Source organism: Chironomus tepperi, unplaced genomic scaffold (genome assembly GCF_022539635.2).
Source record: "Chironomus tepperi strain 1889 unplaced genomic scaffold, CSIRO-AGI_Ctep_v1 contig_7, whole genome shotgun sequence".
Classification (NCBI taxonomy): domain Eukaryota; kingdom Metazoa; phylum Arthropoda; class Insecta; order Diptera; family Chironomidae; genus Chironomus; species Chironomus tepperi.
The window spans coordinates 571,815-585,377 of NW_027226129.1; the positions used below are offsets into that span (position 1 = coordinate 571,815).

General features: G+C 39.1%; 2 protein-coding genes across 2 annotated transcripts; both read right to left on the bottom strand.

The window, feature by feature from the left end:
* Nucleotides 1-719: 719 nt before the first annotated feature.
* On the bottom strand, nucleotides 720-6,677 carry Pgd (phosphogluconate dehydrogenase). Its single transcript, XM_070635523.1, has 5 exons — nucleotides 6,540-6,677; nucleotides 6,355-6,463; nucleotides 5,514-5,628; nucleotides 2,054-2,340; nucleotides 720-1,800 (listed from the first exon to the last, which is right to left on the bottom strand). Exons 1-5 carry the CDS (start codon nucleotides 6,557-6,559, stop codon nucleotides 874-876), a joined length of 1,458 nt encoding a protein of 485 aa, XP_070491624.1. The 5' UTR covers nucleotides 6,560-6,677; the 3' UTR covers nucleotides 720-873.
* A 2,594-nt stretch (nucleotides 6,678-9,271) lies between these two features.
* Nucleotides 9,272-13,354, bottom strand: LOC139088612 (palmitoyltransferase Hip14-like). Its single transcript, XM_070637903.1, has 5 exons — nucleotides 12,806-13,354; nucleotides 12,537-12,744; nucleotides 10,919-11,463; nucleotides 10,288-10,477; nucleotides 9,272-9,936 (listed from the first exon to the last, which is right to left on the bottom strand). The coding sequence occupies exons 1-5, from the start codon at nucleotides 13,230-13,232 to the stop codon at nucleotides 9,426-9,428; spliced, it is 1,881 nt and encodes a 626-aa protein (XP_070494004.1). The 5' UTR covers nucleotides 13,233-13,354; the 3' UTR covers nucleotides 9,272-9,425.
* Between the last annotated feature and the right edge of the window lie 209 nt (nucleotides 13,355-13,563).

Genomic DNA, 13,563 nt, shown 5'->3' on the forward strand with positions numbered 1-13,563 from the left:
GTGTGAATTCCAGTCTTTGTCTGTCTATTCTTGGGTTTCATGTGTAGATTCTTCCAAAGCATAGCACACCTTGTTGCAAAGGGTATGAAGAAGAGCTCGGAAGTCGATTCGATTTTTGTATCAAAAAGTTGGCTTGAATCGACTCGATTACATGCGGATGGCTCCATTCGGTATGAAGCCAAGTCGACATTTCCATACAAAATTCATTCAAGTCCAATTGGAGCTCTGGAAGGAATGGTTTAAAATTTGGTTAAGTTTAACAATTTTGTCGTCATGATATACCCGAAAATTTATCGGGAAATCATAGCCTGCGGTCAGTGTCACGATAGCCTGATGTTGGACTTTTTGCTATTTTTACGTCGTGTGCTTCTTGGGTTGGATTCTGTCAATCTTATAGTCTCGTATTATAGTTTAAAGACAGTAAGGTCAACCAAAAATGATTCAAAATGCAATCTGAGCTGTAGTTTTAGGCTTGAATGAAGCCGTCCTAGCGAAGATTGACGTGACCCGGGTCTCAGGCCGTATTTCTTCGAATCTAGCAACCTAGAGTTGACAAATGGAGTTGAAATGTTTAAACATTGAGAACTCCTACATTGAAGACCATTCCCCATTTCATACCTGAAACTAAAGTTTGCAGGACTCCAATATGGAGGCGCTCAAACACCGAAGTCCTGCCAACTCTGCCTGAAACACATAATGTAATAACAAGTCACTCAAAATTGTTAATTTAGACATAAACATTTATTATATTTTAAATCCAAACTTTATCATAAATCCACCAAAAATTAATAGCATATAAAAAAGAATCTCTAATGGAAATTTAGATCCCATCCAGTCAAGTGTTTAATACCACAAAAAAACAATAGAATCCATTTAGGCATTATATGATGAAGCACTAACATTACCGCCAGTTCCAGTCCAATTTGTATGAACAAACTTTCCTTCCTGTCCCAACAATTCATACGTATGTGCACCGAAAAAGTCACGTTGTGCCTGCAATAAATTAGCTGGAAGTCGTTCCGATCGATATCCATCAAAGAATGCAAGTGCAGCTGACATTGTTGGAACTGGAATGCCCCAAAGTGTTGCATTAGCCACAACTTGTCTCCATGAATGTTGATTCTTAGTGATTGCAGCCTTAAAGAAGTCATCAAGCAGGAGATTCGATAGTTGTGGATTTCTTGTGAATGCATCCTTAATATTGCCCAAAAAGACACTACGAATGATACATCCGCCACGCCACATCAATGCAATACCGCCATAATTCAAATGCCATCCAAAATCTTTAGCTGCTTCACGCATCAGCATGAATCCTTGTGCATATGAGACAATCTTAGCACAATAGAGAGCATTCTTGATGTGATTTAGGAATTCAGCCTTATTTTCGACCGTTGGCTTACCCTCAGGTCCTTTAATTAATTTACTTGCACGTACACGTTCGTCCTTAAGTGCTGATAAGCATCTAGCAAATACAGCCTCACCAATTAGAGTTACAGGCACACCATATTGAAGTGCAGCAATTGCTGTCCATTTGCCCGTTCCCTTTTGTCCAGCTGTATCACGAATACGTTCAAGTAAATATCCATCCTTATCTTTATAGTTGAGAATTTGGCTTGTGATTTCAATCAGGAATGAGTCAAGTTCTCCTTTGTTCCATTCTGTGAATGTATCGGCCATTTCCTTTTGGCTCATACCTAATGACTTCATGAGATCGTATGCTTCACAGATGAGCTGCATGTCACCGTATTCGATGCCATTGTGGACCATCTTGACGAAATGTCCGCTGCCACCTTCGCCGACCTAAAATGATGATTGGAGATGAAGTTAGAGATGTGGTTAGGAATGTGGGTATTGTGGATTGGTGTCGGGTAGGTCAGGGACATATTGGCATTGACCAATCCAAGACGCATCCGATTAACCATGCATACCAATCCAAGACGCATCCGATTGACCATGCATACCAATCCAAGACGCATGCATGACCATGCATACCAATCCAAGACGCATGCATGACCCTGCATACCCACCCCCAAAACCCTCCCACAACACTTACCCATTCACAGCATGGATCATTTCCAGACTTTGCACAAATTGATTGAAAAATGTCCTTAATATGTGGCCATGCCTCTGGATTACCACCCGGCATAAGTGATGGTCCATAACGAGCACCTTCCTCACCACCACTAACACCCGATCCAACGAACAAAAGCTTGTTCTTCTTACATTCCTCAACACGACGTGCTGTATCTTGATATTCTGAATTACCACCGTCAATAATGATGTCACCGGGCGATAAAAGTGGCGTGAGTTGCTTAATGAAATCATCGACTGCACTTCCAGCTGTAATTATGAAGCAAAAAAATGATTGAATTAGTGATAATGAGTTTGACATTGGAATTAGATGTGCATGCAATGTGCTGAGGTTGTAATGTACATTGCGGAAGATGTAAAGGCAGCAAGTATGAAGTAATGAGGGGATTGTGGGGGAGTTAGGTCACGGATGGGGGTCACTTGCCCTTAGGGTAATTTAAGGGATGACAATATGCACTTAGGGGACTTGAGGGGCACTTAGGGGACTTGAGGGGCACTTAGGGGACTTGAGGGGCACTTAGGGGACTTGAGGGACACTTAGGGGACTTGAGGGGCACTTAGGGGACTTGAAAGGCACTTAAAGAAGCTTCATGACCTAAATTCACAGCATTAAGGTATGGACGGCGGATACGCATGACGGTCACCTCATTTACGACCGCTCCTCATTCACAAACTTTCCATTCCGCACCTACAACATCAATTTTCAATAACTCAACCCTCTCACCGAGCATTGATCACTAACTTCACCCTTGACCAACATTTAACCCGGCATACAGCACCGCATAAATACATTCCACATTCGCATTCTACCTACATAAACATGCATGGCATTCTAATGTACCTTGATTAACAATTCAAGTTACATGAACGCAACATTTACTGTTGTTGATTTACTTTCACTTTAGAATGTTTCTATGTTGTGAATGTGAGTCAAAAGTCGTGTGATCGTAATTGATTATTGAAAGTGTTTGGCATTCGATTTGTGCGTCAATGTCAATGACAGATAATATGAATGGAAAATTGAGGAATTTTTTTTGTTGATTTTGTTGAGGTGTGATGGAATTGATGTAGGTAGTGATCGGAGGTGATGGAGGTGATCTGAGGGGGAATTTGGCGTATTCTGTTGTGTAGGAGGTTGCTATACTAGGTTAAGGACTCCTAATTCTGATCTCAGACGAGAGACAACTTAGTATAGAAGATCAAGTACAGGATGCAATCAATCACATTTTATCCAGAATTGGCAAGACTCTATTGTGTAGGTTCCTCGACTAGGGAAAGGTCTACTAAATTTGACCTGAGATTCAAGTTCGAGAGAACATGAATCAGATTTGATCCAGAATTGGGTGGACTTCATCAAGGTGGCTCTTCGACTAGAGTCCGATCTCCTAAAGATCTGTCAAATCTGACCTCAGATACCATGCACTACATTCCATCCAGAACTAGAAGGATTCAAATGTGATGGACCCTAAACTAGACTCTGGCCCATCCCAGGTCCTGTCAACTCTGATTTCAGACACCATGAGTCGTAAGATCATGAATCCCATTTAGTCCAGAATTGAGAGGACTTTGGATGTCACAAGTCAGTCTTTGAATAGTTCATACAGCACAATTGAGCATCCTCAGCTAGTATGGATGGTCTTAGTCGAGTTTTACCTCAATCTATAACAATGGTAGGCATCATATATTCCGCAGCACACTAGTGAACCGTCAAAAATTGTTGGAAATGCTATTAACCGTATGTTGTGTCATGTTTCGTACGTAGCTTACCACCGAAGTGTGCCGTGAAATGCAAAAAGCTGCTCATCATAGATTTTAGAGGGTCTGTGCTAACTATGGATTTGCATGACCATCAGGTTAGAAGAGTCAATCCTATTTCTAATGACTGTCCTATAACCCCATCCTTAAGTCCCATCCAAGACCATCCATACATGACGATTGAATTGCCAAACATTCCTTCTTAAGCCTTTATAGATTCTTTAGTAAATAATCGTCATCAAAACCACGACTTTGTACCCTAAATGACTAGACAAACACTTCCAAATTCCTCTCTTAATTCCTCTCACCTGATGATCAAATTACTCGAAAAATATTGCTGTGTTTACAAATAAAAGTTGTTGACTTTAATACAGTCACAAAATTCGCTCATCAATTTCTCTCAATTCTACTATCACCTGATATCTCCATCTCACTCACTCATCGTCCATCTCACTCACTCACCGCGATTTTCTTTTCTTCTTTACGTCTTGTATTTCACGAATTAATGTTAAATTTACCGCAATGACATGAAAATTGAGATGGAAACTAGTTTTTTTTGCAGAGCAGCATAAAAAATTTGCTTTTGATCGACATAAATTAAAGTAAATTGTGATTTTATAGGACTTGTAAAGCAGTGCATAACGATTGCATTACATCAAATTGACAAGATTTTTAATGAATTATTGATGCAGTTTTTTGTGATACAATGTTGATGGAATCAGAAGCTATCTATTGAGATTGGGATACTGGGTGGCTGTAAGGTGATCCTAAACACGTGTAATGGTACATTCACTAACTAGCAATGAACTAAACTGTCCGAAGGTGAGGCCGAAGCCAAAGCCGAAGCTTAAGCCAAAGCCCGAAGCCGAAGCCGAAGCCGAAGCCGAAGCCGAAGCCGAAGCTGAAGCTGGAGCCGAAGCCAAAGCCAAAGCTAAGCCGATGCCTAAGCCGAAGCCGAAGCCGAAGCCGAAGTACAGAAGCCGAAGTCGAAGACGAATCCAAAGCTGAAGCGGAACTTAAGCCGAAACCGTGACCAAGTCCGAGACCATGACTGAGACCGAGACCCTGTTGAGAATATGATTATGAGGGAATTTCCCTCAAAGTATCAGTCTCGACAGACCTTGAATCAGAACCAGGGAGCCTTAGTCTTGGCATCCGGAACCCTACACATTGGAATCACCATTGTCATTGGACTAGTGTTTCGTACTTTTCCCCACGTTGCACCAGGAACCCGTTCTCATCACCTTATTACTATTATAATTGAGAACCTTTAATAAAGGCTTAAGATTGACAATCTTTATGCTTTCTAGCATTGATCTGGCTCTTCATTAATCATAACTTAAGGATCGCTCCAAAATCAGTGCAGCCTTCAAATCCACTACAGCCTTCAAAACCAGTACAGCCTTCAAAAACCATTACAGCCTCCAAAAACCCCATCCACAACATCACTTTTACTTCTCATTCCCAATAATTAATTCCACAATTTCTTTGCCCTCCATTTCACTTCCGAATTATAACACAAAAGTAAGCCTCAAAACAGAAAAGAAAACCAAAACAAATTCAACTGCCGTACTTAACATTTTTTTTCATTCATTAGCACTATTATTGACTGACGCACAGACACAACTACAAATAGAATATATTGTATATTAAGAAAGTATATTCACCTTTGACCAAGAGCATAACACGTCGTGGACTCTTTAATTTGCTGACCATATCTTCCATAGATGTTGCGCCGATAATTTTAGTTCCTTTGGCTTCGTTGTCGAGGAAGTGCTTGACCTGTAGGGAGAGAGATGGTTTTGAGATTAGATTGGGGATTAGATAGACTAAGAGGGTAAGGGGGACAATCTAAGGAGGAACACCCAAAGGGTTAACCCTCCGGATACAATCCAGAACAATATCCGAAGGAACTACCAAAAGGGTTAACCCTCCGGATATCATCCAGAACAATATCCGAAGGCACTATCCAAAGGGTTAACCCTCCGGATATCATCCAGAACAATATCCGAAGGCACTACCCAAAGGATTAACCATTCGGATACCATCAAGAGCAGTTCCCAAAGGGTTAACCCTCCGGATTCCATCCAGAACAATATCCGAAGGCACTATCCAAAGGGTTAACCCTCCGGATATCATCCAGAACAATATCCGAAGGCACTACCCAAAGGATTAACCATTCGGATACCATCCAGAACAATATCCGAAGAAACTATCCAAAGAGTTAACCCTCCGGGTATCACCCAGAACAATATCCGAAGGAACTATCCAAAGGGTATACCCAAAGGGTTAACCTTCCAGATAAAATGTGCATCAATCCAAAAATACACGTGCCATTCGGGTCTAATTTACAACCAAAAATAATCCACACACAACAGACACCGACATATCATTTTTGAAGGGAAATATATTACAAAGTCATAGTGACGTCACATATCAACCGTATAGACAAATACATGGACATAACTATGCAGTTGACTGTCAATTGATTATTAAGTGGAATCTAACCTTATCAACCGTACGATTAAATGCACAGACAACAAATCCTTTAGAGTCCATGTTGAGAATCAGATTCTGTCCCATGACAGCGAGTCCAATTAAGGCAATGTCTGCTTTTCTGGAATGTTGAAGCATTTTTTAGAGAATTTTTAATGATTTTCCTCAATTTTCATTGATTTCCACTAGATACTCACTGTGCCATTGTTTTAAGCATGTAAAATTAACCAAAATATTCCAAAAAAATCAATAAAAACACAACAAATTTAAAATAAATAAAGTCACAACGTTTTCAGTGCGAACTTTGTTGACTGTCTGACTATGTTAGTCGTATGATGTCGGCTTTTTATAAAAAAATGCTTTTACATTGTATTGGATATTGAGAGAATCGAGAGAGGCTGGCTTATTTGACGTCACAGAAACTTTCTCGTGAGAGTATACTCATTTTTTGTGGATGTTAGTGTGCGTGAGTAGTGAAGTTTTGAGACATCAACAGGTATGCATGAGTGAGACGGAAAACAAAAGATTTAAACTCAATTCAGGTAAAATTGATTGTAAACAAAATTTTGGATAAGGTGATGGAGCTAGTTTGCTACGTGTCAGCTCCTATATGGACCTTAGGCTACAACGTAATGCTTTCCATATGACTTTGTTGCTGGCTCTGTCATCTAGTTTTTAAAAACTATCTCCTTATGTCCCTATGTTAAGCTGACATTCTTTAATCAGTATTCATGGTCAATTAGCTCTGGAGCTGGAGTTACTTGAGGTTTTGGCACTTCTGGTGATTATTTGGTAATTGGACATATTTGTTACATTGGTATAGGGTTTAGGCTAGCTTTTAAACCTGCGCATCTGGGCGAGCGCTAGTGAAGGCTATTGCCGAATCAAGATTACTAACTATGTCCAGATTAGGCAATAATTCTTGGGTCGGACTATACTGGACTCCAAATGGATGTCACTGGAGTAAGGATCAAAATGGAGCAGAATCCACCAAAATCTCTCAAAATTTTACACCATGAAGTAGTCGCTACGACTTGGTACTTCAATTAGGGGCGTTTAACCGACTTCCGTTTATGGTTTCTCGCTATATGGATCTGGATCGAGAAATCTCGAAAATTTCAATCCCGATCCTGATACCAAAAATTTATTGGATTTATTTCGAGAAAGCATAGTTCTGTTATTCCGGAATCATCTAAATTACATTTGGTTTCAATTCTAATACAGAGAACTCTTCTAAGCATCTCTTTACATGTCTAGTCCAACTCTGTTGAATCACGATGAGTATTTTAGCTTTATCAGGCTCCTGGATAGAATCTGTTGATCACTATCCCTATCAACAGTTCCTATGCACTTTGGATGTGATTCTCAGCAATTGAGCAAAACATTACATCTGTTTATAGATGGCAAAAGATCACGTGGACGTTATAAAGAATTCTTGCATAGAAGTTATCGATTGAGTCAGTATTGCACTTGGAATCGGGAAATGGCAAGTGATACACAGCAAAATAGCTAATTTTAGACGACATTTATGCAAGGCTATGAATCACCATTGATCCGGAGAGCCAGCAAAACAAGTAAGCAATTAAGCACGTGACATTAAAAAATCAATCGATTTCTTCAGTCAGAATGTTGCATTTGCAAAACTTCAATATGGTTTCACCTTCACTTGACTCCATCGAATCTGGACTTCCAAAGTCCTGTTAACACTGCCCCGGCTGACATCTGCCCCAGGCTATCCTCAACTTTGTTGCACAAATCAACTTGAATCATAATTTTAATCAATTCCAACACTTTCACTGAGCACATTCAGAGTTCGAACAGCAGTTTTAGTGACATTATTGCTGTAATCAAGGATATCATCAGACTCATAGCTTAACTTTCAAATCTACACAATCTAATGTTCAATAAAAATAAAATAAAATATAATAAATTAATTAAATTTTCAATAATCGTCTTTTTTTTTTTATTTTTTGTTCAATAATAATAATTTTCCTTCATGTTTAAAACTTCATTGTTTTATCACAATATATATATATATAATAATAGGTTGTAGTTTGTCCCTATCTAAGTAACGTGCACACGGTAGTTAAGTAAATTGCTTGTCCGATGAGAATGAGTCGAAATCAACACCAAAAAAAATTTATATTTATCAAAAAAATTTGTTCTGATTAATTTTTTAAATATTAAATGCAAAAAGTATACGAATTAGGGGGGCGTAGTGAGGGGGTAGGGGGAGGGGTGCTAGGGGTTGAACAAGAAGTATGGGGTAGAAGGGTCCCCGAAAAACCCTAGCAAATTGAAGAATTTTGGCCCAAAATAGAGAAAGACTCCTGCCACTCTGACTATGCCCCTTGACATACACTGAGAGAAAAAATTCAAAATTTGGCATTAAATTTTGATTTTGAACTGTTAGAAATTTTTGTGAAAATTTGGGAATTTTATCAATTTCTATTCAAAAATCCTCCAAATTTCCCTATTGCCAATCTTCAAATCTTTTCTCTCAGTGAGAGAAAAAATTCAAATTTTGGCATTAAATTTTGATTTTGAATTTTTGTGAAAATTTGAGAATTTTAACAATTTTTATCCAAAATTCCTCAAATTTTCCCTATTGCCAACTTTCAAATTTTTTCTCTTAGTGAGAGAAAAAATTCAAATTTTGGCATTAAATTTTGATGAAATTTTGTGAAAATTTGAAAATTTTAACAATTTATTTTCAAAATTCCCCAAATTTTCCCATTGCCAACTTTCAAATTTTTTTTCTCAGTGAGAGAAAAAAATTCAAATTTTGGCATTAAATTTTGATTTTGAATTTTTGTGAAAATTTGAGAATTTTAACAATTTTTATCCAAAATTCCTCAAATTTTCCCTATTGCCAAATCCCAAATTTTTTCTCTCAGTGTACCAAAAATTTTACACGATTAAACCTGAATAAGCTAAAAATGTTTTTGATATTAAAATCACAATATCATTTATAATAAATATGAGAAGCATGAAAAATGGCCTTTTTTGTTCTGTTGTCTTTGAGCCTGCTGCCTGTCCCTACCCTATCTACTGCTCTAACAGCCTTAAATAATTCAAATTGTTCACACATATTCAAGGCCTTCATTTAATCTTAACAATGATCCATTCTCGATGATCCTCGACTCTAAATTGTCATTAAAAATCATCCAGTTCCTCCTTTTAATGCTAAATAGTCCAAAACAGCTACATTGGAAGAACTCAGCAAGATTATTCAACGGACCAAGATGGAATGGCGATTTTCCGCCTAATTCTGAAAAGTGCTTATAACGTCCACGATTAATTCGCTCATTTGTTGTCATTCCCATGAATACAATTTGATAAATTTGAATTGTCGTTAGGATTGTCACCCAAAATATATGAAATGTGGCATTAATCATCATCCACACGACCCACAGTGAGCAATTGTTGAGAATTAAAATTGAGTTCCAAATGCCTTCACCAGCCAAGTTGCAGTTATGCTGATAAAATAGAATTCCAGCATAGAAATTTAGTATCATGATGATGAGAATGAGGAAGATGAAGACAATGAAGATTCGGTGGTTGTTGATGCCAATGTCGTTTGCTATCCATGGACTGGAAGTAAATTGAACAAGGATTAGATTATGCTAACAGCTATAGAGTCGGTCTTGGGTCTTCGTTGGTCTTCGTTGGTCTTCGTTGGTCTTCGTTGGTCTTCGTTGGTCTTCGTTGGTCTTCGTCAGTCTTCGTTGGTCTTCGTCAGTCTTCGTTGGTCTTCGTTGGTCTTCGTTGGTCTTCGTTAGTCTTCGTTAGTCTTCGTTGGTCTTCGTTGGTCTTCGTTGGTCTTCGTTGGTCTTCGTCGATCTTCGTTGGGTCTTCGTCGGTCTTCGTCGGTCTACTTCGTTCGTCTTCGGTCGTTTTCGGTCTTCGTCTCAGTCTAATTCACAAATCCAAAGAACTACTTACCAATGATGATCAAACTTTCCCACACACCGATCACAAACTGAGCAATGTTTCGATCTAATTGGACGTCTTATTAGACATGCTGAGCAAAATGATGACGGTTCAAAGCCTTTTCCTTTTTCGTCACTCTCTGCGATGTAAATGATTGTTTTGAGTCGTTCAGTAAGTGTTGATTTTAGAATACCGGGATCGCCTAAAAATTGGAATTGATAATGAGGGTTGAGTTAGGTGTTGATATAAGTGGAGGAATATAGTGGTGAGCAACTTATGTGTTGCAACCTATGTGTCATGAGAAATCTCGAGAAATGTGTCATGTCACATGGCATAATATGTGTCATGGCACTTGGTATAATATGTGTCATGGCACATAGCAACATATGTTCCATGTCACATTGCAACTTATGTGTCATGGCACATAGCAACACATGTTTCATGTCACATAGCAACATATGTGTCATGACACAAAGCGACATGTGTGTCATAGTTCATTGAAACATATGTGTCATAGTTCATTGCAACATATGTGTCATGACACATCGTAATATATGTGTTATGACACATCACAAACAATGTATCGCAACCAATGTGTCATGACACATCGCAACATAAGCATCAATAATCCCAAAAAACTCACCTCTCAACAGCACTATAAAGCATATAAACAGTGCCAAATTCAGCCCAGCAAACACAAAACTCAACATTGTCGATGCAACTGGTACAATATAGACAGCCCAACTAACATAGAAGAAAGCCATTGTTGCCCAATAGAACATTAACGGAAGTTGAGACTGCAAATTATCATCCAACATAATTCGCTTTATAATGGATATGATGACACAAACAATAACAATTAAAACTATTTTAAAAATAATGAAAATTTCTGTCGATAAAATAAGTCCTATTGAGAACAGCAACAGGAATGGAATGCAGACAAGTGTCCACCATTTAATATCTTGATTCATTGTTATTTTCATGAGTATGCTGACTTTTGAACGTTGTTGTGTGATGTGCTTTATGAGGTCTGTAACTTCTCTAGTTATCCATCTAGATCCGATATGTTGTTGAAGAAGTTGAAGTGGACTGTCGCCCTTTTTATTTTTAACATCAAGATTGGCTTTTCCTTTAATAACTAAGGTGTGGATGGCTCGGTGATTTCGTGAGAGAATGGCCCAGTGGAGACTAAAATTGAAGGAATTGAATTACTTGGTATTGTCATTAGAGATAAATTGTGTGATTTTCTTGATGTGTTGTTACGCATCCTGTCTTGCATCCCGTCCCACATCCCGTCCCTTATCCCATCCTGTATTGCTTCCCATCATGCACCCCGACTCTTGTCCCATCCTACTTTCAGTCTTACGTCTCGTCCCGTACCCCGTCTTGCGTCTCATCTTGCCCTACATCATGTTTCTCATCCCGTCTTGTATCCCGTCTTGCTTCCCATCATAAATCCCGTCTCTTGCCCCTTTTTTCATTCCGTCTCCCAGCTAATTCCGCATCCTCTCTCACATCCTCTTCTGAATCCCATCTCTTGTTAAATCAGGTATCTTGCCCCATATCCGGTATCTCGCTTCGTCCCGCGTTCCTTCCTGTATTTCGTTCCGTTTCCCACCCTACATCCTGTCACATCCAACCAGCGCCCAATCCCCAGTTCCGTCTTTCCCACGCTTCGTCTTGTGTCATGTTTAGAATCCCATCTTGCATTACAACCCGCATCCCGTCCCGCGTTCAGTTCCTTATCCTGTCATGCGTCACATTCCGCTTCCCGTTCCGCATCACGTCCCATCTTGCATCCTATTTTAGGTCCCTTCCGTATTATGTCATTCGTTCAATCCTGCATCTCATCTTGCGTCACGTTTTGTATCCAATATTGTGTCCGGTCTTGCATCTCGTCCTACATCGCGTCTATCGTTTAATCCCGCGTCCCGCACTCTGTCACTCGGACAGAACCACATCCTGTTTCTTGCTCCGTTCCGAATCTCGTCTCACATACCATCCCATACCGTGTCTTGTATCGAATTGCATTCTACATCACGTCCTATCTTGAATCACGACCCGCGTCCTGTCTTGCTTCTTATTTCACGTTTTGTCCCTCGTCCCATACTGAGTTCTATTTCACGATTCTTCCCATGTCCCACTCTGCAACCTGTTCTTCGTCCCATGTTATATCCCAACCCATATCTCACAAATCATGAGATCAGAGCAACCAGGACACATTCAGATCCACCCTACCAAACTAAAACTACACTACTTACGCTGTATTTCCATGAGCCAAATCCTGTAAATTAGGATTAGCACCAAGTGTCAACAGCAACCGAACTGGATCAAGTGAAATCATTTTCCATGCACTCCACATGAGCGGTGTCATTCCACTAGAATCATAAATATCTAAGTATACATTTTTGGCTATTAAATAAGCAACAACTGCCGTATGACCAAATTGACTAGCTAAGTGTATGCAGCCTAAAAAAGCATAAAGTAAGTCAATATAAAGGCACAAAGTCAAAAAAATGGATATACGAACCACTCCCTTCAGCATCTAATAGATTAGGATCTGCACCATTTTTCATCAACAATACAGTCGCTGCCAAGTGTCCCTGCCGTACCGCCCAATGTAACGGCGTCGACTGTAAATCACCTCCAATAACATTCACAATTGCGCCTTTTTCAATTAATAATTTTATAACTTCCCGACGATTATTTATAGCTGCCCAATGCAATAAATACACCATGTCATTATCCGGCTGATTAACATCATGTCCAGCATTAATCAGTTCCAATACTCTATCTACTGCACCGTACTGTACAGCTTTAATTATGTCAAATTCACTACAATCGATATTTTTTGATAAATTTTTTTCGTCATTTACGGTTGGTGCGATTATTGGATCTTTTTCGTTTTCGGGCTCGGCACAGCTGCCAGCTGATGCTCCGCATGTCTTTTGGTACATCACTGTCGTGGCGGATTCAACATTTGAATTGATCTAGATTTTAAATTATCGTTAACTTTTGGAGGAAGATTTAAAAAGTTTTTTTTTTTGGTTTTGATGGAAAATATGTAAATAAAAAAATTTTTGTGTTTCGAAAGGGTTTTTTGTGGCGTAGTTGACTGACCTGCGGGTGATGTTCGAATTTTCGAAATTGGATGTTTGAATTTTAACGGATTTTTTGAAAATGGGATTTTTAGATTTTTGAGGTGATATGATGGTTTAGATGGATTATTGGAGATATTCAACTGAATAACACAAATGAAGATGCACAAGACATGACATATGGCAGCCA